Below are 27,104 nucleotides of genomic sequence, written 5' to 3' on the forward strand. Positions count from 1 at the left end.
ATAGAATTCTAAAATAGATCATTGGACCAAGAATGATACACATATTTAAAATCCCAACACTCAGGAGGCTGAGGTAGGAGGATCTTGAGTCTGAGGCCAGTCTGAGTTAGAGCAGAATTCTGCCTCAAAACAATAACAATGACAAAATAGGTCTTTGACTCAAATGGTAAAGTACCTGCCCAGCAAGCAAGAGACCTTGAGTTCAAACCACAGTACTACCAAAACAAAAATAATGATAACATATGATTGTTGTTTATCTGGTTGTTAGGCTATTATTTTTCAACTTACACCTATCTTTCTTTGATGGATCTCATGAAATTGGAGGTGGAACTGTGCTCTACCAACCCAATCCAAACTAGCAGTTTTCAACAATTCCAACTCCATCTCTTTGTTGTCTGAGCCCTAGGACTAGGACACTCTTTCCTTCTTTCTTTCTTTCTTTCTTTCTTTCTTTCTTTCTTTCTTTCTTTCTTTCTTTCTTTCTTTCTTTCTTTCTTTCTTTCTTTCTTTCTTTCTTTCTCTCTCTCTCTCTCTCTGTCTCTCTGTCTCTCTGTCTCTCTCTCTGTCTCTCTCTCTCTCTCTCTTCCTTTCTTTCTTTCTTTTTTTTTGGGGGTCCGGTCGTGGGGCCTGAACTCTGGGCCTGGGCGCTGTCCCTCAGCTCTTCAGCTCAAGGCTAGCGCTCTACCACTTGAGCCACAGTGCCACTTCCGGCTTTTTCTTTTTGCTTATGTGGTGCTGAGGAATCAAACCCAGGGCCTCAGGCATGCAAGGCAAGCATTCTACCACTGAGCCACCTTCCCAGCCCTTAAGGAAAAAGTTGGTTTTTGTTTTGTTTTTTTTTTTTTGTTTTTTTTTTTTTTTTTTTGCTCAAGGCTAGCACTCTACCACTTGAGCCACAGCGCCTCTTCTGGTTTTTTCTGTGGATATGGTACTGAGGAATTGAACCCAGGGCTTCATGCATGCTAAGCAAGCACTCTACCCACTGAGCCACCTTCCCAGCTCTCTTTCTTTCTTCCTTCCTTTCCTTCTCTCTCTCTCTCTCTCTCTCTCTTTCCTTTTCTTTTCTTTTTTCTTTGTTTGTCAATCATAGGGCTTGAATTCTGGGCCTGGGTGCTGTCCCTCAGCTCTTCAGCTCAAGGCAAGTGCTCTACCACTTAAGTCACAGCACCACTTCCAGTTTTCTGGTGGTTTATTGGAGATAAGAGTCATACAGACTTTCCTGCATGGTCTGGGTTCAAACCATGATCCTCAAATCTCAGCTTCCAGAGTAGCTAGAATTACAGGCGTGAGCTACTGGCACCCAGCTGGGACACACTTTCTGAAATTATCTTACTCTTTTTGCTTTGTCATTCCAATGAATACAAAACAATAATCTCTATTCAGTTCTTTCAACAGAAATACCTAGTGTACCTTGAAAAAATACCTAACCTTAAACTGATACCATGTCCAATGAAAATGGAAGCATAGAAAGTGGGTATTCTCTCACATTGCTACACAAAAGTGTAGTCTTTCTAAAAGAATAATTTGATGACAGTGTTTAAAAAATCTGTATGATATTCAAATCCCTCTACCCATCATTTTCTTTCTTTCTTTTTTTTAGGAGCGATACATTAAGACCTATGTTCCACAATGTTCATCACAGCATTATTTTTATAATGAAGACTTAGAATCAACGTTCAGGAGGTTTTGGTTGGTAAACTTAGACAGAACACTACTTAGTTACTTGGTAACTATATGGCATCAATTTGGATATGGAAGACTAGAAAGGCAGATGGTAAGCCTGACAGTGTAATAGTGGATTTCACATATCATTTGATATATGTGTGGTTTTAATTTTTTGTTTTTGTGCTTTTCTGTTCTACAAATTTTCCTTCCTTCCTTCCTTCTTTCTTTCCTTCCTTCTTTCCTTCTTCCTTCCTTCCTTCTTCTTTCCTTCCCTCCTTCCCTCCTTCTTTTCTTCCTTCTTTCCTCCTTTCTTCCCTCCCTCCCTTCCTCCTTCCTTTCTTTTCTTATTTCTTTTATTTTTGTCAGTCCTGGGGCTTGAACTCTGGGCCTGGGCACTGTTCTGGGCTTCTTTTGCTCAAGGCAAGCACTCTACCACTTGAGCCACAGCGTCACTTCTGGCTTTTCTGAGTAGTTTATTGGAAATAAGAGTCTCACGGACTTTCCTGCCCAGTCTGGCTTCAAACCATGATCCTCAGATCTCAGCCTCCTGAGTAGCTATAGTTTTTCTTTTTTTTTTTTTCTTTTTTTTTTTTTGGGGGGGGGTCTGGTCATGGGGCCTGAACTCTGGGCCTGGGTGCTGTCCCTCAGCTCTTCAGCTCAAGGCTAGCGCTCTACCACTTGAGCCACAGTGCCACTTCCGGCTTTTTTCTTTTTTGCTTATGTGGTGCTAAGGAATTGAACCCAGGGCCTCATGCATGCAAGGCAAGTGCTCTACCACTGAGCCACCTTCCTAGCCCTAGTTTTTCTTTTTGAGACATGTTCTCACTATATTGCCCAAGCTGGTCTATAACTCTCAGGCTCAGGAGGCCCACCTACCTCAGCTTCCCAATTAGCTGAGACTACAGGTATGTACCACCATATCTGGCTATTGTTTTACAAATTTTCTACAATAAACATAAATTATGTGTGTTACCATAATAGCAAATCACTTTACATTACTTGAGTTTACATTATGTGTCCTTAGTAAAAAGTGATAAATCAAAGGTAATTTGATTATGTCAAGTAAGCTAAATAACAGTTGACATGTTTTCTGATATTTCCAGTGTGTGACAAGAAACACAACCATTCCTCTTCAGCTTGTTTGCATTTTATTTGCTTGTTTTGTAGAACAGGGCTCCCTGTGGGACCCCACTTACCAAGTGTGTGTACTTGGGCAATTTCCTTGAGTGGCGGGATTCCCAGCTTCTGATTTGTAAAATGATAATTACACTGCTAACTTCATAGTGTTGTATGTGACAAATAAGGTACGGGATAAAAGCTAAGTATAACAGTACATGCCTATAATCCCAGCTACTCAGGAGAGTCAGAACTGCAGGTTGAGGCCAGCCAGGGATAAGGTTGCTAGACCTTGCATCAAAAATCGGAGCTGGGCACCGGTGGTTCACGCCTGTAATCTTAGCTACTCAGGAGGCTGACATCTGCGGATCATGGTTCAAAGCTAGCCTAGGCAGAAAAGTCCATGAGACTCTTATCTCCAATTAACCACCAGAAAACTGGAAGTGGCGCTGTGGCTCAAGTGGTAGAGGCACTCACCTTGAGCTGAAGAGCTGAGGGACAGCACCCAGGCTAAGTTCAAGCTCCATGACTGACCCCCCCCCCAAAAAAAATTAGAAAAATTGTAAAAGGCTGAAGTCTGGCTCAAGTGGTAGAGCACTTGGTTAGCAAGCCCCAGGCCCTGAGTTCAAACCCCAGTACCACAAAAACTATACACATACCAAAGCCAACAGACCAATCTCCAAACACCTGCCTACCAGGCCCACAGTGGATGCTAGGTTACTATTCTCTATCCTCCTCTCCTGCCAAATGCTGGTGGGCACAACCAATGCACCTGCCAGCGACAGGATGACAGCCAAAAGAGAGCTAAGGTCACACGTGTCACTGGCCGCCACTCTGCTCATGCTCTGTAGTTGCCTCCCATGGTTAACACCATCCCCTCATGCCCCATTTGGCGTGCCACTGGCCCCCAAGCTTGCTTCAAGACCTCTCCTGCTCCTGCTGTGGGATGGAAGAGATGGCTGCACATTGTCCCTGGTCAGGGCACAGGTGGGTCTCTGCTCCCCAACAAACATTATTTTTATCCTCAGGAGCCCCGCTGCTGCACATTGGAGGAAGGCAGTTTGGGAGAGAAGACTTCTGTTTCCGGCAGTTTTCTTTTCTTTTATATCTCACATTATCTATTTATTTCGTGCTGTCAATCTGGGCACTTTGCCATTGTCAGCGCAGGCAGGCGTGTTTTGGGTTGGTTTTATACCAAGCATCAGTTTCCTCTGTTGCCTCAACAGCTGTGTTTGGTTCTTGATAGCAGGTGCATTCTGGGGCTTAAATCTGCCCTGCCAGGAAGACCTGGAATGTTTCTTTTCTCTCTGTTTTATTTTGAAGCCAGGGTACTTTTATATAGCCTCAGTTGGCCTTCAACTCATGATCCTCACGTCTCCTTATGGTATGCAGCACCATGCCTAGCTTGTGTGTGTGTGTGTGCGCGCGCGTGTGTGTGTGCGTGTGTGTGTGCGTGCACGCGTGTGTGTGCGTGCAGGCGCGTGTGTGCATGTGTGCGTGTGTGTGTGCGTGCACGCGCGTGTGTGCACGCGTGTGTGTGCATGCACGTGTGTGTGCGCACGTGCGTGTGTGCATGTGTGTGCGTGTGTGCGCGCGTGTGTGCGTGTGTGTGTGTGCACGCGCGTGTGTGTGCGTGTGTGTGCGTGCATGTGCGCACCAGAACTGGGGTTTGAAAACTTAGGGCTTCAAACTTGCTCATCTTTCTTGCTTATCACTGACAGTCTACTACTTGAGTCACACCTCCAGTCTAGCTTTTTGCTGAGGTTTCATAGACTTTTCTCCCTGGGCTGGCTTTGAATTTCAGTCCCTAGACCTAAGCATTTTGAGTAGTTAAGATTACAAATATGAACCACCAGTGCTTGGCTCTAGCTTAGTTTCTTGAATGACATACATTTGAGAATATACATGCACATGCACACACACATACATATTCATACAGAAGATATATATATATATATATATATATATATATATATATATATATATATATAGTTGGAAAGTGATAGGATCATAGCCAAAATTGTAAAGCATATAGAATTTAACCAAATTACAAATTGGTTTGACCATTATGGTGTGAAAAGAGTCTATTGACTATTTCAGTTGTTCTTTACTAGATTTATAGGTGAGATTTTATGCTATGGTCGCATCTCTAACTCTCAGGGTCTGAGGCGTGAAATGGATGATAAATAGAAGCAGATGACCATATGCTTTGAACCCTCTGCTTATTCTGTGCCCCATAGCAATTGCCCATCAAAGCCACTATGATATCTGGCCTAGCCACCCTCAGGACAGGAATATTGGCTGACTGCTGGCAACCATCTTGTTTAAGGACAGGATCTCCCTTGGAGCAGTTCATGTCAATTTGTGCTCAGTGGTTGAGCGAGGTGATGAGGCTCAGCCACCATGTTTCAGGAGGTGGCAACTGAAGGGCTGCCAAGCTTCTGTGCATCCTGTAAGATTGGCCTCCACTTGTGTTACTTCCCTCTTCCCTCCACTGCCTAATCAACTCCCTTCACTCTCCGACAGACAAGATCCCAAAGGTGGCCCCGACAGACCTCTGTACACAAACCCATCTCAGATGCAGCTTCCTGGGAAGTTACCTGAAGAATGCACTTTCACTCCCTATTTTACTTATCTTCTGCCCTACCTAACTTCTCTTCTATTTTTTTAATCTATTCCCCCTCCCCCTTACTTTTTTCCTGATCTCCAAAAGGTTGCACAAGGAGGTTATAATTTCTTACTTACGTTTTTAGAGGTGCTAGGATTTGAACTCAGGCCCTCCTGCTTACAAAGCAGGCATCCTACCACCTGAGCCACTCCATCAGTCTCTTCCCACTCTTAAAGTAGACAAATAAGGTGTATCTATCCACTTAGATAAACTCTGTTTATGTCTACAAGGGTTTAGTTCTGGTCCTGAAATTACAAATGCATGCCATGTGCGCTTCCATCAAGATAGACCAAGGAGAATTCCGCTGGCAATATAGTTTGATGCACACAGGGTGGTGCTAGGGTCTAAGAACATCTGTGCCAAACCATTTCTCCACAGCTGGTTTTGCTGGGGAGGTAGCCAAAACCCTCTTATTATTTGCCAGGAAGCATAAGTCTTTTATCACCACCTGGGAGGAAAAGGGGTTCAACGGCCCACAGAAGCACACTTTCACTGTGATCGTGGTACCCAACTCGGGTCCTAATGCAATAAGTTTGAGATATTTCATAATTGTTTGTCAAAGAGAATAATTCGGAGAGGGAGCAAATGTGACTCACTTCTAATACAGTAATCTTTTCTAAAGTTTGGTAACTGTTTACTTTCTAAAAATAAGAAAACAAATCATATTCAATATTTTTAAATTTGGAAGCAATAGTTTATGTATTGTTATCTTCTGACCATTGTGGTAGCAGCTTCCTGAGTTGGCTACACAGAGCTTGATTTCCATGGTGTGGAAGTTCTACTTGTCACCTCGTGGGGTCAGAATTTCTATCGCTGGGTTGTAAAACAAGTCCCTGTTGGAGAAAGTCTACATGCGGTGAATGAATGACTTTCAGAAGATTTCAACATCTTTCATCTTAGCCTTCACCATTTAATGTTCCTAGATTCTTTTATTAAGTACAATCTGTTTTCTCTCCGCTGATCTGTAACCTACTTTTTGAAATAAAAAAAAAAAAAAAAAAAAAACCAGCAGAGGCCAGTGACTTCTATATTTGGCAGCAAGAGGGTAGGTAAGAAGTGGAACTTTGGACCTGTCTCTCAGGCCTTTCTACTTATGTCCCTTGTCATTTGGGGAAAAAGAGAAGAAAAAAATGTGCATTGAGCTGAAGTTAAAGTTCAATAAATAGCTGTGTGGGAAGGTGGAAAGAACATTGGCTCCCAAATCAGAGCACCTGACTTTACTTCTCATATTGACTAATTGTGGGCAAAATACAAAACTTCTCTGTGTCTCAGTTTCCTCCTCTGTGAAATGGACCTAGCATTCTCAATGATGCCATGATGTGACTTAAAGTTCAAATACATTAGTGCATGTAAAAGAGTTTTATGAATTATAAAGGGGGGTGGGACCAATTTTCAGCTATTTGAGGTTGTGCAAAGCATTGACAGTTAGCATTGCGACACAAGGCCAGATTTTTAAATGTCCAGTGTTCATTAAATCTTTACAACTTCTTACAACTACCCATCTCTGACAGTGTCTGAGTGGGTAGGAAGCCATGGGAAAGGAAGGAGTGACTGAGAAATCAGAGCCACCTACAGGGTTTTAAGGGAGAGTGTAATGGATGGAGCTACATCAGTACTTGGGAATATGGTCTGGTAGAGAGACAGAAAATAGAAGAAAAGCTGGGCACAGTGACATGCCAGTAATCCCAGCACTCAGGATCCAGATATAAGAGGATCTTGAATTTAGGGTTAACCAGGCTACCCAGCAAGACCTATCTCAAAACAAACAAAAAACAGGGCAAGGTGTGGTGGCACACTTCTGTAATTCCAGCTATTTGGGAGATACAAGTAGAAGCATTACTGTCCTGTTCAAGGCTGGTCTAGGCAAAAAACATGAAAAGCTAGGATTGCAGGCGTGAGCCACCAGCACCCAGCATAGTTGCAGTCTTATGGCTGTGATTGAACCAAATACCTTCCTCTTATTATCAATTGTTTAACCTTGCCAAGGCCCCACTTTCCCATCAGTGCCCAAGTCCAACAGGCTGTAAAGATAAAATCCCAAGCCCGGAGCTTGGGATTTTCAGAAAACTGGAAGTGGCACTGTGGCTCAAGTGGTAGAGCAGTCAGCTTGAGCTGAAGAGCTGGGGGACAGCACCCCAGGCCCATTGGGGTGGAAATGGTAGTGGAGAGAAAGCCAGCTCTCATGCCAGTGGCCATTGGAAAAATGCGCTGAAATCTGTCTACCAGGCATCCTGCTGGGCAGACACAGCTGCAGTGGGACAGTGCTTCCTCATCCATCCCACAGAACAATGTGGGCGATGTCACTGATACCTCATCAAATTAGCAAGAAGGACACCAGGAATAATAAAGTGGGGACAGTAGGTGGAAGAAGAGGCCCCTGGGATCTGGATAGAGTGAAGCCAAGGGACATTTGATGAAGAAAAATGTGACCTTGATTTCACTTGCTTGAAGCAGAGAAACCTGGCTTTATCATCCTTCCACAGATCCAGCCACGGTCTGTCTCAGTGTGGCCAGTGCTAATTCATCCTAGGTCACAGCACACAGAACCCCTACCCCATGCCATTATAGATATTTCCAGAACTGGGGGAGATGTGACTCCAACATTCCCTCCACAGTTAGCACATTTTCAGAATATTTTATTATTAAGTCCTAAAAACTTGAAAACAGTTCTAAAACCCTCTGTTCACCAGTTGGCCCGGGTGCTGTAATGAATGTCACCCAAGGTCACACACTCAGAAGAGTCTCATTTTTGATTCAATGATCTGCAGGTACCACCTTGAAATCCACAGTAATTGTTGAACTCAGGGCCTTGTGTAGTAATTTTGTACCAGATTCCATAAAGCATGGGATCAGTTCTTCTTGCTAGCAAATAGTGGATTTTATTAAAAAGCACAAGTGATTTTTTTTAGAAAGATAGCATTATTTGTGTGTATGTGTGTATATGTATGACTGTGTCTGTAGCTCTGTGTGTGTGTGTGTGTGTGTGTGTGTGTGTGTGTGTGTGTGTTGGTACTGGGTACTGTCCCTGAGCTTTTTCACTTAAGGCTAATGGTCTAGCACTTGAGCTACAGCTCTGCATCTGGCTTTTGGTGATTAATTGGAGATGAGTGTCAGGGACTTTCCTGCTGAATAAGCTTTGAACTGTGATCCTCAGATCTCAGCTCCCTGAGTAGCTGGGATTACAAGTATGAGCCACCAGCACCTAGCTGATAGCATTATTTTGTACACAGAAAACCACACCAGTACGTACAGAGGGAAAGGCTTTATCATGTCAATGTGTATACAAAAGAAACAAATCTTAAAAGAAATAGTGATATGCCAGTTGTTCTGAAAGGGAAAAAACTGGGCATCGCTAACTGCTCTTCTTTGGCACAGGAGGCTGAAATTCTAATCATAACATATTCTACAGTTAGAGGAAGTGAGAGAGAACCAAAGAAACTGAGAGGATCAGTCAAGGGTATAGAAGAGAAACAAAGAGGAATGAAGAGGGGAAGGGTAAAAGGAATAAGTTCTGGGCCCAGCAGTTTTTGTTTTTTTTCAGGCAAAAGCATTTGGCCACTCCCTCAGATCTATGCATTAAGTGACCACACTGATTATTAAAGACCCAAATTAGGTGTGATCCTCATTATGTGATTTTAAATTTCCTACCTTTTTTATTCTGCTCAGAGTTTGCTTTGAAGCAGACTAGATACCTCATAGTGGCCATCCGTTTGGATGGCTGAACTCAGTAAAACCAGCTGTACCGCTGCAAAGCCAGCCCATGTCTCAATAAATAAGTAAAAAAATAAACAATCCATGTATCTTTTCTCCTTCAATTTTTCCCCTAGAAATTTCTTTTCTCTAAATATTCTTTTAAACAGATATATAATTCTGTTGCTTTAAGAAACAAAAACCAGTCACGCTTGGTCAGTCTGAAAATACAGCACCTGGCATCCAATTTTAGCATGTGTGCACGCACACACACACACACACACACATCAGTGTTTAGCATTGAAGTGTGCAAAATATCACAGGAAATTCATTATTTAAAAGCAGCTGAGTTCAGTATCTTTCCTGTAAGTTGGTTGTTAAGCACTTGAAAGCATTTTTCCCATAGACGCAAAGCTATAAATGGTGCTTTTGGCCCCCAGGTTCAAAAGACAGTTGTAGAAACGTCTGCCCTGTGATGAAAATAGACAGAAATTATATGATTTTTTTCCCAGTAATGTTAACAATAGGTTCGCAAAATTGTTAGAGTTTACAATCCTTCCTTCCTTCCTTCCTTCCTTCCTTCCTTCCTTCCTTCCTTCCTTTCTCTCTTTCCTTCTTTTCTTTTTTTGCCAGTCCTGGGGCTTGAACTCAAGGCCTGGGCACTGTCCCTGACTTCCTTTTGCTCAAGGCTATCACTCTACCACTTGAGCCAAAGCACCACTTCCAGCCTTTTCTGTTTATGTGGTACTGAGGAATCAAACCTGGGGCTTCATGCATGCCAGGTAAGCACTACCACTGAGCCACCTTCCCAGCCCTACAATTGTTTCTTAGTAGCATGAAGCAGCTTATTGAAAAAAAGCCATCTAAACAGCTTACAGGGAGTCATCAGAGGCTTAGTGAATGCAAGAAATGCTTCTAAACCATAGGTTTTGGGACCAGAGCTCTAACAGATGGACCACTCAACAATTTCCTTTCTTGCTTAGTTCACTTCAAGTTGGGTTTTCTACTTCTGTTTGAAAGGCAAGATGTGGTGGCTTATACCTATAATCCCAACCACTTGGGAGGTAGACATAGGAGGAACCCAGTTGGAGGCTAGCTTGGGCAAAAAGTTAGATGTGGTGCTTCATACCTATAAAACCAGTTTTGCCAGAGGCAGGGGTAGGGAGATTGCAAACCCAGATGACAGCACTGTATGTAAAACAAATGACACCAAACAGAAACAAATGAACTAAATGGTTTATTATCCAGGAGAAGAATAATTATTTCATACTGTGAAGCATGCTTGGTGAAATGTATTTTAGCAAAGATCATAACTACAAAGAATGCTTATCCTGCTATTTTTATTTTTAGTAACAAAATATGTATTGTGATTTCTTTTCATTTATTTATTTATTTATTTATTGGCAATATTGAAGATTGAACTTGAGGGTCTCACACTTGGATTAGCAAGTTCTCTACCACTTGACACCCCAGTCCTTTAGTTTCTAGTTTGATTTTCAGATAGGGTCTTCCACTTTGCCTTCTGGCCTCTGACAGCAACTCTCCTACTTAAGAAATATCTGAGCACTGGTGGCTCACATCTGTAGTCCTAGCTATTCAGGAGGCTGAGATCTGAGGATCACAGTTTGAAGCCAGCCCAGGCATGAGAAATGATGAAATTCTTACCTCTAACCACAGAAAGCCAGAAGTGGGGCTATGGCTAGACCACTAGTCTTGAGCTCTAAAGCTTCAGGACAAGACTTAGACCCAGAGTTCAAGCCCCAAAACTGGTGGTTATAAAAATCTACATATTAAAATAATAGATAATAATAACCTACATATTAAAAATTACATATGTAGAAATTCCACAAGGGAACCACTTGGTCTTCTAAAAAAATGGGAAAAAAGCAATGGAGGAAATGTTCAAAATGAAATCAGATTCAAGAGTCAATACAACTAAATAGGATATTGGTTTAAAGAAAAGGTGCTCTACCATTTGAGCCACACATCCCCAGTCCTTTTCGCTTTACCTAACGTCTCAGACAAGGTTTCACAATTTTTACCTTGGATGTCTCAGACCAAGATCCTCTGGCATTAACCTCCCAGGGTTAGAGACAAGTGCATCACCATACCTGTCATGTTTATCATGACAGGCTCTTGTTAATTTTTTGCCTGAATGTCCTTGACATTGCATATCTCTTTGTTTCTGGATGGCTGCTTTTGGCTGGTTACTGGGGTAAATGAAAAGGTGAGGTTGTGTTCAATGAGTAGTCTGGCCAAAGAGATGGTCACCTCCTGAAAAGTAGTGAAGACAGGATGAATCACAGAGGAGACTTGATTATATGTGAAAAGCATTACTATGTGATTCTAGAAAAACAGAAAAGCGGGCTGGGAAGGTGGCTCAGTGGTAGAGCGCTTGCCTTGCATGCCTGAGGCCCTGGGTTCAATTCCTCAGCACCACATAAGCAAAAAGAAAAAAGCCGGAAGTGGCGCTGTGGCTCCAGTGGTAGAGTGCTAGCCTTGAGCTGAAGAGCTGAGGGACAGCGCCCAGGCCCAGAGTTCAGGCCCCACGACCGGACCCCCCCCCCAAAAAAAACAAAACAGAAAAGCCTCAAAATTCTAAAGAAGAATCTGCTGTTGAAAGCCTGAGTTGGGGTGGATCTGGCAGCCAGAGAGGAGTACTCGCAAGAAGCTAGTTTGGAATCCCAGTGAGACCTAGGGTAGAGGAAGCGCAAAGTGAAGGTAAAATCAGTCATAGGCCAGGCACCTATGTAATCCTAGCTACTCAGGAGGCTGAGATCCGAGGATCACTGTTCAAAGCCAGCTCGGGCAGAAAAATCCGTAAGACTCTTCTCTCCAATTAACCACCAGAAAACAGGAAGTGGCGCTGTGGCTCAAGTGGTAGAGTGCTAGCCATGAGCTGAATAGCTCAGGGATACCTCCCAGGCCCAGAGTTCAAGTCCCACAACTGAAAAAAAATCTATCATGAGAGAAACTCGTTGGCTGATTGGCTCTGGGGGCTGAAAACCCAGATACATAGTCCAGGAATTATATATCCCAACACTAAGCTTACTGGAATGTTATTTCCAAGTGGGGCTTGGACAACATGCAAAAAGGCCGTTTTCATCAGAATAATAAGACTGATGTGTTATTTATTCTAGGCCAATTTGATATACAGAATGTTGAGCTTTCTGAACAGATAAAATAGGGAACTGAGCCTTGAGCTTTAAAGGGCCTTCTTTGCCCAATTGTTCAAGCCACAGATGTCCTCTCCTCTTCCTTCTTTCTCCCTTCCTGCATGCATCTCCTGCCACAAAAGGGGAGAGCAAACCACTAGCATCTGTCACACTTCCTTTTCTGTCTTTCCTTCTGCCTATCCTCTTCTGCTATTTCCTCCCACTGTCTCCCTGAGTTCTTTAGCTGCCTCTCAGACCTTCCCCTATCTGATGCCCTTGACTGGTGCTAGTTGAGAAGACCAGGCATGGGCTGGACCAATGGCAAGCTTTGTTACACATGCCTATGAGTGTCAAAATACTACTAGGGATGCTCTAGTCCCCACCTCAAGCAAGAAGCTAGCAAAAGAAAGAGAAACGAGGCAATAAATGGCCCAGGGGTTTGTGACTTAGCTCATGAAGACTGGATAGCCTTTAGTAAGTTTTGACACTTTTCAAAGACTCAGATTTCATATCCTAAAATAGGCATGGTAGTTGTTATAAGGCTGAAAACTTTGTGTTTCCACTAATGCTAACCAATTTCTGTGCCCATTGACAGTATTTCAGATTCCAAGTGAGAATGAGCCTGAGTGCTCCTTGGATCCCTTCCTCTATCCTCTACAGTGAGACGTTGTGGTTAAGAAACTAAGTGACTCACTCAAGGTCATGGTTAAGTTAATGCTGGGGCAGGGTTTTCTTCTAAATCACAGGTCTCTTGCAGTGGCAGAGCCCTGAGTGCGATTTACAGTATGGACTTTGGAAATACACCTGAGTCTGAGTCCTAGCTCTCCCATGGATGAATGGCACAACTTGGACCAGTTCTTTAATCTCCCTAAGAATCAACTTCTTCACATATAAAAAGAATGTCATCATAGCATAGGAAACACTGAAAGCATTCACTAAGCATATTGCAGTAGTTGCCAGAAACAGAAAAAGAGACCAAGAGAAACAAGGATTGGCTGGTTTGATCCCTAAACTTCAATATAATATTCTCTTGCTCTCAAGACTTCCTTATGCTCCTATAGAAATGATGTAGATTTAGGCATGCTGATGTAGCTTTGCCTAGTAATTCTAGAGCTGATCTTTAAATTTTACTTCTGGTGGTGCTGTGGCTCAAGTGGTAGAGCACTCGCCTTGAGCTGAAGAGCGCAGGGGCAGCACCCAGGCCCAGAGTTCAAGCCCCACAACCGACAAAAAAAATGTATATTTAAATTTTACTTGTTAAATATTTTATGCATACAATATGTGTGAAATATAAATAATTAAAATAAAATTAACATTTACATCCTCTGCAAGAAATAGGATATTATGGGGCTGGGAAGGTGGCTCAGTGGTAGAGCACTTGCCTTGCATGCCAGAGGCCCTGAGTTCGATTCCTCAGCAACACATAAGCAAAAAAAGCCGGAAGTGGCACTGTGGCTCAAATGGTAGAGTGCTAGCCTTGAGCTGAAGAGTTGAGGGACAGCTCCCAGGCCCAGAGTTCAGGCCCCACAACTGGACCCAAAAAAAAAAAAAAAAAAAAAGAAATAGGATATTATTATTGCTTGGAGCCTTGTGGGCTCTTTCATTCCAATACCACTCCATACGCACCGCTCACCTGAAGTTTATATTTATTATTCTCTTCACTGTTTTTGTGCCATATATGTATGCATTCTAACTAACATATTGTTTCATTTAAAATACCTTCAAACTTAATGTACACAAAACCATGCCACATTAGTGTCTTCAGTTTGCTTTTTTTGCTCAAATTATTTTTGTCATTTATCCATATTTCACTTGTTTTCAGTGTTCAATAGCACTCCATTATGTGAATGAGCCATGATAATTTGTGTATTCTCCTTTTGATGAACAATTGGGTTATTTCCAGAACTGTATTTTACTTTCTATTAGAAACAACACTTCGAGTCTAGATGTATAGCTCAGTGGCACAGTGTTTGACTAGCATGCTAAAGGCTGCAGATTCAATCTCCATATAGAACAAAACAGGGGCGGGGAAATGAAAACAGGAGTCCAATGAAAATTACACATGACCTTGGCGTGTGGGCCAATAGCCATGCTGTTTATATCTGTGGCCAATACTGAGTTATAGGTGTGAAATAGGCCATGAAATTTATTAGCTATATTAAAACTGTTTCCAAGTGATTGTGTTTAATACTTTTATCAGCAGTATATAAGCATTTCAAAAGTTCTTTTTTTTTTTTTTCCAGTCATGGGGCCTGAACTCTGGGCTTGGGTGCTGTCCCTCAGCTCTTTATTTCAAGGCTAGTGCTCTACCACTTGAACTACAGCACTACTTCTGGCTTTTTCTGCTTATGTGGTACTGAGGAATCGAACCCAGGGCCTCATGCATACAAGGCAAGCGCTCTACCACTGAGCCACCTTCCCAGCTCCTCAAAGGTTCTTTAATGTTAGATGCAGTCATTTGTCACTGTGGACATGTAGATCGGATCTGAATGCCTATCATGGCACATTGGTCTGCATATGCTATTGAACCATGTCATGAGGCTTGTTCCATTTATGAGCTATCAGCTAAGATGATCCTTGCCATGGCCTTGTCAAGCCAGTTACCCTACCAAGCAGTGATGGCAGGGCTGCCACACATCACACTGCATGGAACAAAATAGTCTAGGAAAGCAGACTCTCATTTTTATCACGTCAGCCTCAATACAGTAAAAAGCAGAAAGGCAAATGGCTGTAAAAAGAAAAAGCAGAAGTGTAACTTCCACCCCTGACTTTTTTCTCTGGGGAAATAAATAGTTGCCAGACCAGGTGCTGATCAAAGTTGCTGGTGGAGAGAAAAAGCAAGTGATGGCTGGAGTGCACAGGACAATTCAGAAGGAGCAGCATCTCACTAGCACAGCCCATTTTTCTCATCTTTGACAACATCATACATGCTTTTATCAAGTTGGTCTACTTGTTTCTTTCCTCTAGGAGCTGAGGGAAAGAAGTGGTAAAGGGTCTCGAGTTCCTTCCAAATCCCTTGAAAAACACTGAGCTGCTAGACTAGGGGAAACCAATGATTCCATGAGATAGGATCTTGTTGCTTTGCTGTCCTAGCCAAGTCAGTGGCCTGGTCAAGCAGGAGGGCCTCACCTTTCAACAGCTTGAAGACTCCACTCCTAAATATGTGGCAGAACCAGAAATTCAGATGTGGAGCATGAATGTGAGTAATCAGGATGACCTGGAGAAGTATAGAACCTTTGTTTGAACAAAGAGGCTAAGAGAAAAGAAATCCATCTCTGCTTTCTACCTCTATTACTGTCCCCCACTCTCCTTTTCCTTCTCCTCCTCCCCTTCCTCCTCCTCCCCTTTCTCCCCTTCCTCTTCCTCTCCTTCCTCCCTCTCCTCTTCTTCCTCCCTGTTAGGCCCTGCCAGAAACTACAGATATCCAGGCACAAAGAAAAAACAAACAAAAAAGATTTATTGCCAGCAAAGGTCCAGCCAGACCCCTTCTCACAAAATGAGAAGAAAAGAAGTGTCTATATAACCTACAGGAGCCAGGTAGGAGAGGTCAGGAGGTGGAGACCTAGGTATGGATGTGTGAACCAGGGACTTCATCATGGCAGACTAGGATTTATGGCTGCTGCCCAAGTGGCAGATACTGGGCCTTGCAGCTGCCCAGACTTGAAGGTCACTTTAAGGAGATCTTGTTGCCTTATATAGTTGTAACTGTCCAAAGGCGTGCCTTCTCGAGATAAAGGTGGGGAAGAGGCTGATTATTGGCGGCCTGTACCAAATGGGCCTAGTGTTGCCTGGAAGTTTATTGGACTAACATTCCCCCTCCTCCCCTCCCTCCTCCTCCCCTTACCACTCCTCCTCCTCTTCCTCTTCCTCCTCCCACCTCTTCTATCTGTTCCTCTTTTCCTAGCTCTCCCTTGGTTCTGTTACCAAAGAGGCTGAGAACCCTCTTCTTTACCCTTGTGTATTCTTCAGACCCAGGAGAAGATTAGGTAAATGTTGGAAATGCATCCTTCACTTCAGAAACCTAATCAAGGACTCCTGCTAGCTGCAGGGAAATGCATTCAGACCCTCTTATCTTCTTTCTCCTTGACCAACCCCAAACTGCTTCCTTGCTCTCTAAGTCTGTGGTTTGGGGGCCAGGTTGAGGAAGTGTGAAACTCCCAGAAGGAAAGTATTGCTGTCTGATGGACTCAGCAGCTGCAGGTGTGGTTCCATCCTCCTGGCCTAGCCCCCCTGTCTGGGTTTGGGATGGCGCTATGTCTGCCTGGCCTGTCATTGGGTCTGATGGGACAATGAAGTGAGCAATTGTCAAGAGCAGGCGAGGACAAAGGTGGGGAGGGGAGTGGCACTCGATGCTGGCAATTACATGGCTGGGAAATTAAGTTTCTTCTCTGCTGACATCTGGTTTGGTTTAAACGTGCCAGGCTCTCAGAATGATTAACTCCTGACTCTACCCAGCTTAGAAGGAGGCCATCTCCCTTTCCATCTCTACCCCTAAATAACCTTGCACAGAAAATTACCTACCTCATCTTAAACAGAGCTTTAGGAAAAAGCCATTGTAACTCTGAAGTAAACTCTCATTTGCTATGGCTCTGTCACCCTGACACAGACAGGGAAGAATAATCCTAGACGCTTGGGAAGCAGTGATTGGGGGAGGGTAGATCAAGGTTTGAGACCAACCCCAGTGAGACTCCATCTCAACCATGGCTGGACACAGTAGCACACATCTATTATCCCAGAACAGTAGCTGGGGCACAGTGGTGTGTGCCTTTCATCCTCAGAAATTTGGGGAAGCATTAAGTCAAGGAATCACACAGTTCAGGCCTTCCTAAGGCATAAAGCAAGACCTTGCCTCAAAAATTAATGTGAAAAGGAACTGGAGATGTGGCTCAAGTGGCACCTGCTAGCAAGCAGTAGAGCACCTATCTAGGAAACATGATGAAGCCCTGAGGCCCTGAGTTCCATCCCTGAAATTCCATTTCATATAAGGATTCTGTAAATGGAAAAAGCTTATCCATGACTTTATGTAAATGAGCAGAAAGTCCCTAGGAAACATTCAGATGGAATTGATGATTCGCCTTTTCCTTGAGCAAAGGAAGTTGCCAGGGAGAGAGTTCATGCCACCTGCTGAAAACAAGGGCTGTATGTGTTAGGGGCATACAGGAAGTGACCAGTCAGAAGCTGGTCCCAACCTGTGAACAAACCAGATTATAAGAGATAGCCACTAGGAAGCAATTTGCATGCCCAAAGGTTTCACTACAAAAGTTTACACAATGAGGAGTAATCAGCAGAACTGGCTGGCTCTCCAGATCACATGATTATGTAGAAACATGAAACTTGACGATGTGCTCCAGCAAGTTTTACTTCCCTAGTGCAGGCGTGTTCGCCAGCAGCTTGAGCTCTCTGAAGTCACTTCCAGTGACTGGAACCCCTGAGCGCAGAGGCTTGCCATGCTGCTCCCCAGGAGGGTCAGGAGTGGCTGACCTTCTCTGACCTCCGGACAGTGACGTGAGAGTCTCACCAGAAAGAATGGACAAGCTCAACAAAATAACTGTCCCTGCCAGTCAGAAGTTGAGGTAAGGTTTTCCCATCGGATTCTTATCCTTCCTCTTCTCCTTTATTCTCTCCAAGGTGCTTGGCGTCTCCAAGGTGCTTGGCGCTTGGCGTCTCCAAGCACAGAACCCCTGGAATGTTTTGCCCGTGCGAAGGCAGTGGGTGGCAGTTGTTCTGGGCAAATAGACTAGTTTGTTGTTGTTTTTTTAAAGAAACGTGTCTGAACAAGTGGGACATCTGTAGCCAGCTTTTTGCCAACAATAGAATACAGTACAATAACAGAAAAGAGCCAAGTGCTGAGATTCTGTCAAAAGTGAGCTTTCATTCTGAATAGGAGGAACCTTGCTAAGGAAAGGTTTGTCTAAACTGAGTCTATGCCAGTGCCCTGTGAGTTACTATGACATTTTAAAGAGAGCTGCAATCATTGTGTTTTTCACCATAGTTTCATTCTCGTTTAGTTTGTGGATATATATCAGAACACATTTGCCCTCGTTAGAGTGTAATAACTGTTTATTTTTTAAAAAAAAAACAAAACACTTACAATAAATAGCAGTAGACTAAGGGTATAAATCAAGGAGCTATGAAAAAGAAGCTTCCCAAATTTTTATCTTGAAGGTCTTTTTGTCTCATTGTAATAGTGTTATGGCCTTTAGAGACAGGAACCTTAAGTGCTTAGGGAATGTGTTATATTCCAATTGCTACTGGAGCTCTGGTTTTTCATGTGGTGGCATGACATACGGAGTAGATGTGTCATCAAAAATAGGAGCTAGAGTTGGTTTTGTTTGGTTGCTTGTGCCAGCCCTGGGGTCTGAACCCAGAGTTCAGAGCCTTGAATTCTTGCTTAGTTTTTTTGTTTGTTTTTATTTTGGGGTGTTTTTTTTCTGAAGACTGATGCTTTACAATTGAGCCATGCATCCAGTTCTGGCTTTCTTTCCTGGCTGATTGAAGATAAGAGTCTTGGGTTTGTCTTAGGCTCCTGAATAGCTAGGATTATAGGCATGAGCCACTGGTACCCTGCTAGTGTTGGAGTTTTTCAGAGTTCAGAAAAAGTAGCCTGGAATTAGTGGAAGGCTGGCCCTTCACAGTTAGCATGTGAGCCTTCATACCTGGACAGGTCTGGTAAGAGTAAGTTGAGCTACACTATGGAGCCAGGACCCCACACGGAGCATCAGTCAGCCATTTTGAGCATGCGCTGTTGTTGTCTTGAGCGTTACATTCTCTTAGAAGAGGAGGTAAAACAATGGAAATAGTAAGGGACTTGAGGAATAGAGAAGAGAATCACAGTACCTGGAGAAGTTTTCATGGAGAAGATGCTCCAAGAACTAGGCTCTGAGAGGCACATCAGATACAAGTTGGAGAATTTGAAGAAAAGCGTTGCCAGCTGAGAGGGAAGAAATGGAAGCTGATGTTAATAGAGCCCATGTGTGGACAGTGAGCAGAGTTTTCTGGCCAGCAGCGCTATGAGCAGGGCGTATGGAATGAGACAGTCCTGATAAAGCTGGATGTGTGTGGTAGGAACAGTCCAAAAAGGACAGACAGGGATCCCACCCTAGTCTGTGTTGTTAGAGAAACTAAGCCTACAAGCCTACAGACAGTGGACAGAGTGGATGGGACCAAGGAAGCTGGAGGCAGGGATACTGATTGGGAAAGCACTTGAGTAATCCAAGCATCCAAAGTTGAATATTTTGCCAGGTGCCAGTGGCTCACACCTGTAATCCTCACTACTCAGGAGCTGAGATCTGAGGATCAAGGTTCAAAGCCAGCCTGAAGAAAAGTCCCCATGAGACTCTTATCTACAATTAACCACTCAAAAACCAGTAGTGGAGCTGTGGCTCAAAGTGGTAGTGCTAGCCTTGAGAAAAAGAGCTCAGAGACAGCATCCAGACTCTGAGTTCAAGCCCAAGACCAAGAAGAAGAAGGAGAAGAAGGAAGGAAAGAAGGAAGAGGAGGAGGGGGAGGAGGAGGAGGGGGAGGAGAAAGAAGAAGAATTGAGGCACAGCAGTGACAGGAAAAAAAAGAAGAGGTAGAGGCCAGACACAGCAAAGAAACTACTGAGGCCCAAGCATCAAGGCTTCTCTCAAGCCAGATGGCTCCAAAGGTCCTCCTCAGGCGTATTCCCTAACCTCAAGCGAAATTAAACATTGAATCTCTTTCAGGAAGTTCAGAAGTTCTAACTAGGCAATCCAACTTAAACCATTTTTTACGATCCCTTCCTGTAAGCCAAAGTCCAGCCTGATCACAGTATGGTTGACAGGCAATATGTAAGCATAAATTATAGGATAGAAAACCAAAATGACTTTGTGGATAATCATGCACTACACTCATCTGCTTAGAGAAAAGCAGCTCTTCCCCCACTTGGTTGCTAAGTTGTCTTTACAGAATGGACTTGTTTTTGTAAAACTGTACCCTGTTGATGTAGAACTTTTCAAAGAAATGAATTGTAAACACAGTGAACCTGAAGCACCACCTTAAATATTTTCTGTAAAAACAGGTTGTGGTAAGGAATAAGGATTTGAAATACTATTTTCCACCTTGTTTTATTGGCTTATGTGAACTGTACAGTATCACAGCTTATTTGTGATATTTCCATACATGCATATAATACACGTTGATTCACACTCACCCCTTTATTACTCTTTCTTATGCTCCTCCCTCCAATTTTATCTTTTTGCAATGCTTTTATTATTATTTTTATTTATCTCTTATATATGATATCTCTTTTGCTTTTGTTTTGTTCTTTTTGTTTTTTGGCCGTCATGGGGCCTGAACTCTGGGCTTGGGCATTGACCCTCAGCTCTTCATCTCAAGGCTAGTGCTCTACTACTCGAGCCATAGCACCACTTCTGGCTTTTTCTGCTTATGTGGTGCTGAGGAATCGAACCCAGGGCCTCATGGCATGCAAGGCAAGCACTCTACCACTGAGCCACCTTCTCAGCCCCATGGTACCTCTTTTGCAATATGAATTTTATATTGAAAACAGCATGAAGACTTTAACTAATTCAAATTGTTAAATTTAAGTGAGCATATAATATAAATGTAGTGATATATAGTACTATATAGTAATATATTCAAATGGGGGTTACTAAGAAGTCCAGTTAAGAACACAGTATAGCTGGGCACTGGTGGCTCATGCCTGTAATCCTAGCTACTCAGGAGGCTGAGATCTGAGATTGCAATTCAAAGCCAGCCAAGGCAGTAAAGTCTGTGAAGAGGCTCTGTCTTCAATAAACCACCAGAAAACAGAAGTGGCACTGTGGCTCAAATGGTAGAATGCTAGCTTTGAGCTGAAGAGCACAGGGAAAGCACCCAGGTCCAGAGTTCAAGTTCCATGACCGACAAAAAAAAAAAAAAAAAAGAAGACAAGTATAGCTGATGCATTGGGTGTGTATTGGGTATTGTACAAAGTATGGGATTTCATTGTGCTTGTGTGTGTGTGTGTGTGTGTGTGTGTGTGTGTGTGTGTGTGTGAGATGGCCCTGGGATTTGAACTCATGGCATGGGCACTGTCCTTAAGCTTTTTTGCTCAAGGCTACCCCTCTACCACTTCAACCACAGCTCCACTTCTGACTTTTTGCTGTGCAATCAGAGATAAGCATCTCATAGACTTTCCTGCACTGGCTAGCTTCAAACCATGATCCTCACATCTCAGTCTCCTGAGTAACTATGATTACAGGCATGAGCCATTGGCATCTGGCAATTTTTGAAATTAGTTTCATTCTGATCTTATCACACATGCATATAATGTACTTTGATTACATTCTCCTCCACTTCCTTCTTTTCCTTATCCTCTGACTCTTCCCTAATTCAGAAGGTGTCCTAACTACTTGGCATTCTATGACAGTATGCATGGAGAACTTGTTTCTTACAAAGTTATTCGTTTATCAAGGTGGCTCAAGTTTTTAGCCACCTTTACCCAAGAGCAAGAGAAAGAGTGATTCAGAGAGAGAGATTCATAGAGAAAATCCCAACCCAGGGTACATATTCAGGATTGAAAAGAAACCGGAGGCAGCAGGAATGACCAGGAAGAGAAGACAGAGTGAAGCAAGGAGACGAGGGAGGGCAGGACTGGAAGGAAATAAGGGGTTCTCCACACGGAGGGACAGGTGCTCCAGATGGACGCGGCTGGAGGTGGGGAATTATCTGGAGAGGTTGTGTGGAAGAACCAGTGATGTGACTACATTGTCTGTGAACAGAGGTGTGAACTCTCTATTTTTGCCCTCCCCTGCCCAGATTTCTCTATTAGGAGCAGATCACACACTTTTTTTTTTTTTTGGGGGGGGGGTCCAGTCGTGGGGTCTGAACTCTGGGCCTGGGCGCTGTCCCTCAGCTCTTCAGCTCAAGGCTAGCGCTCTACCACTTGAGCCACAGCACCACTTCTGGCTTTTTCCTTTTTGCTTATGTGGTGCTGAGGAATCGAACCCAGGGCCTCATGCATGCAAGGCAAGCGCTCTACCACTGAACCACCTTCCCAGCCCACTTTCAAGATTTTTTGTGAACCATGATTTTCTCTTGCTTTTTACAAGGAAGTGATAACATAAGAAGCCCAGCTAAGACCTGGATTTCCAGTTCTTCCACTAGTAAACATTCCTTTGATCATAAAAATGTCACCCTTCCAGCTGAATATTTCAAAATTTCCAACCCCGAATCACATTAAAATTCATTGTTTTCAGGTTACTGAAACTAATTTGAAAAGGAAAAGTGACATTCTTAATAACCTCTTAGAAGATTCATCATCTATACTTGTGCATTTCTCTTTATAACATACACACACACACACACACACACACACATGCACTTCTTTTTACAAGTAGAAAAGGACTTGGACACAAGTGTGGGCAAATCCTCATCTTATTGGCTAAAGGGTTGAGCATTGTTTAGTCAGACAAATCAAAGATTCTATGACTTTCAGCAAGTTTACTTAGTTTCCCTGACCCTGGTCTGGTACTGTTAATAGCAGTACCGATGTCATAGGCTGATTATATAAGGAAGAAAATGACACATAAGGATCCTGGCACACAGTAATTATTGAATTTAAACATATACCTTTGAATATCATTATCATTGTTACTCTTATTTATTCTATATAAACAGAGGACATTATATTGATCCTTGGCAACTTTCATACTAATTTCGTTTCTTTTTAAAATTTTGACTATTTTGTCTACTGATTCTGATATCCCTCTCACTTTGCATGGATTATAGACATTTAAGTAGTTGACAAAACTGTAGGAGCATAACAGGACCCTGCAGTGGGCATCTGTGAATCACTGTTTGGACACTGACCCTAGATCTAATTGCACAGATGTTGGGACATGCCTTCTCTTCTCAGGTCTTGGAAACTTTCAGTAGGAATATCCCATTCCTTGTCTTTTCAAGTGAAGTTCTTCAGAAACAAACTTAATTTTTCTTTACCTTTCCACCTCTTGCTTCCACCTCTGGCCCTCCCGGTATTGTTTCAGTCATTGGTTTCCTGATCAACACTAACTCTGACTCATCCAGTCATGCCTGCTCATCTACCACACCTTCCAGACTGCACTCTAAGGCATCTCTGTATATTCCCCCTCTGTTTCCTTTACTTCCACTCCATCCAAGGTAGGTCTTCTTCAAAAACAAGGCCCTCAATGTTTATATGACCCAAATTCTCTACAAAATAAAGAAAATGGACCAAACAACACCTAAAGCCCCTCTTTGTTCTAATGCTGTGTGAGACTCTGTTCCACATGAATACTGTATTCTATGAGACTGTTACTATGTCCCACGACTCTCAGGAATCATTATTTCTTGATGTATTTGAAAGGATGATATAAGGGAGGTCCAAAAGGGCTGATTCCAATCACCAATTATGAGCCATGGGTCCTAAATAAGTTCTTCAGTCTCTAAACCTCAGTTTCCTCCACGTTCAAGTAAAATGAAGTGTTCCTTTGTCACAAACTTACCATGAAAGCCAAGTATGGCATGGACCAGTGTACCCAGAGGAGTACACATTGCATGGTCAGTATAACAAGTAAGTAAAAAGGAAACTGGACAACCAGAACTGCAACCCACTCATTATCAGTGGTCATTTGCTGTCTCTCCTCCTTTACATTCCACTAATGGATCCACTTCCCTATGGCTGGAGTGGCTAGCAGAGCTGGGGGCTGCAAACAAGGCTCAGAATCAGCCTCTGGAGATAAGACAATCCTTCAGGCAGCCTGACTATTTTTCCTGTGTTGTGTCAGCTGAGCATCCACGAAATGGATGGATGAGATGTTCAGAGCAGCCAGACAAGGCTCTTTCTCTCTGTGGGCAAACTGCATAGGATCCACATAAGCAGAAACTTGCTTAATGAGAGTAGACTTCAGTCACCTTGTAGGAAAACTCAGTACAACTATCTCACCTATTCTGTGCGCAGCTACCCCAGAATGATCCCAGACTAGAGTCCATGTGTCTGGGCTGCCCTGCCTCCCAGATCTAACCATTGTTTGTGTACCATGGCAGAACAACTCCTTCCTCCTTTTTGTGACCTATCTCCAGAAAGGCTGGGATGCAACTAGTTAAATTGCCAAGAGCTGAACCACTGTTGCATTCCAGTTCTGCCTCACAGATCACTAGATTACAGGAGGCTGGCAGGCACTGAATGAATGCTTCAGGCATGTATTTATAGACAGTCCCTTGGGTTTTCCCCCCCACAGATGATTAATCCCATCTAATACATGGAGAACTGAATAGTTCAGTTCATTTTCAAAGAGGACCTTATTATTGCTTTCTTGTAATGATAGCAAGGAATTTGAGCCTGCTAAAGGATATGAGTAAAGAAAGATTGGATGGAGGAAAAAAAGAGGGGAGGGAGAGGGGAGAGAGAGAGAGAGAGAGAGAGAGAGAGAGAGAGAGAGAGAGAGAGAGAGAGAGAGAGTTTACAACTGTGTGTTGAGTCTTCTTACTGGCATGCTTCCCATGCCCAGGTCTCCATCATTTGTGAGCAAGCTTGTTTTCCACACTTCCCTCCTCCCTGCATCTGTTCCGTAGACAAGGGCTATCTGCTCCCCCAAAGAACTCCTCCCACAGGCCCCTGATCCCCATCATAGACCCATCTTCTGCCGCCCATCTGCCTTCACTTCCCTTCTGAAAGGGAGCCCAACTGTGAGCACAGATTTTCCTAGGGCTTCAAAACAATCCATCACCTGAAGGTCAGTATGGCAGTGTCCCATGCATAATTCTAAGCAAAGCAAAGAAGCCAACTTAAGAGACATGTGATGTCTACTCGGTGGGCCCACTTCTCTGTTGACCACTTCCTAAAGAAAGATTCAATGCCCCAGGAGCACCCCTGATGCCCTCTAGAAGCTCAGCTGGGGTCCCAGACAGTGTCCAGATTGTCACCCCTTCACATAACAGCCGGAACACACAGCCCAGCCCACTGGGGCAGGGCCCGTGGCCACACACAAAAGCCCCCTGTGGAAACAGCCCTGAAAAATCTTAGTACCTTTGCATAAGTAGCTTGAATTTTCAATCTGACACTGGACCTAAATAGCCAGGTCCACTCTTCCTACAAGGTGTAGTGACAAGAGACAAGCACACAAGATCCTCTTTCGAGTCCCAGATAGAACAGCTGATGCCGAAGGGGTGAAGTCCCCTATGCAAGTTGTACCAGTAAAGCCAACTCCAGCACTGGGCTTCTGTGACACCTGCAGCAGGAGGCAGCGCAGGCCTCACACTCCTTTTCTACCCTCTCCCTGTGTAATTGTTTTTGAGGGGGGAGGATGGTACTAGAGATTGAACTCAGGGCCTAACACTTGCTAGATAAGCACTCTACCACTGGAGCCATGATTCCAGCCCTCTCCCTCTGTAATTTAGTGGCAGTAAGACATTCCAGCTTGACCAACATTCTGCTTTCCCTAGACTTTTTTTTTTCCTAATCTGAATGGCAGCCAGCTTACTAAGTCAGAAAGTGGAGGGAAGCCCTGCAGAATTCACACTGTCAGAATTCATGTTATTGCGAGTTTCTAGGCCCAGACGTGAATCATTCGCTGACTCAGGCATGTTTGGGGCACACGGTCTTAGGCCTTCCACAGAATGCTCCCACCGTGGCTCCGTCACCTGAGGATGTGATAATTACACAGAGCAGAGTTTCTCTTCCCTGTAGACTGACCACACAACCCCAGTGTGGTGGGGTGCAGACAGCTGTTTTGTTGTGCTATGAAGAATAAGAACTTTGGCTTAAAGCCCCGAGAGCTTGCATGTTTGCTCTGCATTAACCAGCTCAGTGCTTGAGAAACACATTTAATGTTTTTTTCCTTTCCCCCTCCCCGCCCCACATTTAATGTTAGCCATGTTTTTCATCAGTAAAATGGGAATGATGTAATATATGCGGATAACATACAATGCATCATGGCACACTGGAACAGTAAATACATGACAGAAGAAGTAAGAACTCAGTGAATGTCCTTTTCTAAAATGACTCCTGGCCTCAGTTTCTCTTATGCACCCAGGGTGTCAGGAGAGTCATCCACAGAGGACAAGGCAGTGGGTCAGAGTTCTGGCTTGAATGAAAGATCGCTAGGGTAATAGGGGAAGGAACAAAGCTTCCATCAGAATCAAGCACCTGGCAGGGATCACCTACCTGTCAGCCAGCATGTTGAGGGGAGGGGGGTGGAGGCAGAGAACATCCATCATGCCCAACTCCCACACAGGGGGTTCATTCCCCTGTAAGCTGTTGTTCAGGGAAAGTACTCGTAAAGAGGGTTGGATCTAGGGAGACCAACCTTAAGTAAACAGACTTCCCCAATTGGGAAGCTATGTCTGAAAGTGTTTGAAGAAGATAGAGAATTTAAGTTCAAACAGAATGAAATGCTATCCTGTGTCCTTTTTACTTCTCTCAGCTTAAAACGTCTCTGTGGGCTGGCATGGAAGTATCATTCACTTTTAGAAGGACAACTGTAGATTCAGTGTTTGGGGCTGTCCAAGGAGAGACTGTGAACACAGCACAATGTCAACAAACATACAAGAATCCAATACAGTGAAGGATTGAGTAACAGGCCTGCCAGGCTCTTCCGGTGTCATCCATGGACACAGGGGCCTCCTTTATCATCTCCTGTACGCATAACCTGCTTTTGTGTAGATTCATGAAGAAGCTTCCCCTCATCTTGTCACAGTGTGTAGGCCTGGTGAGAGTAAGCATCAGCAAGGTTCCAGTGTGCTAGAGTGTCCCACCCATATCCCAGAGGACCCAAGGGCCCCTCAAGTCAGGGAAAGGAAAAACAATGACACATTCTGCTGTCACATCA

At 43.6% G+C, this 27,104-nt stretch overlaps 1 protein-coding gene across 3 annotated transcripts in view; it reads left to right on the top strand.

Annotated features, from left to right (window-relative positions):
• Positions 1-17,527: 17,527 nt before the first annotated feature.
• The window catches only part of Blnk (B cell linker), a 47,588-nt gene continuing 38,011 nt past the window's right edge, over positions 17,528-27,104 (top strand). For 2 of the 3 annotated variants that reach the window (XR_006148839.1, XM_042689287.1), the window contains exon 1: positions 17,528-17,867. Coding sequence is in view for 2 of the 3 variants with exons in the window: in XM_042689287.1 (XP_042545221.1) it covers positions 17,821-17,867 (47 nt within the window). In the remaining variant the exon portion in view is untranslated. The remainder of the gene's footprint in view (positions 17,868-27,104) is intronic. The other variant, XM_042689286.1, reaches the window with a different exon arrangement.

Source organism: Dipodomys spectabilis, unplaced genomic scaffold (genome assembly GCF_019054845.1).
Source record: "Dipodomys spectabilis isolate Male_0828 unplaced genomic scaffold, ASM1905484v1 ptg000125l, whole genome shotgun sequence".
NCBI lineage: Eukaryota > Metazoa > Chordata > Mammalia > Rodentia > Heteromyidae > Dipodomys > Dipodomys spectabilis.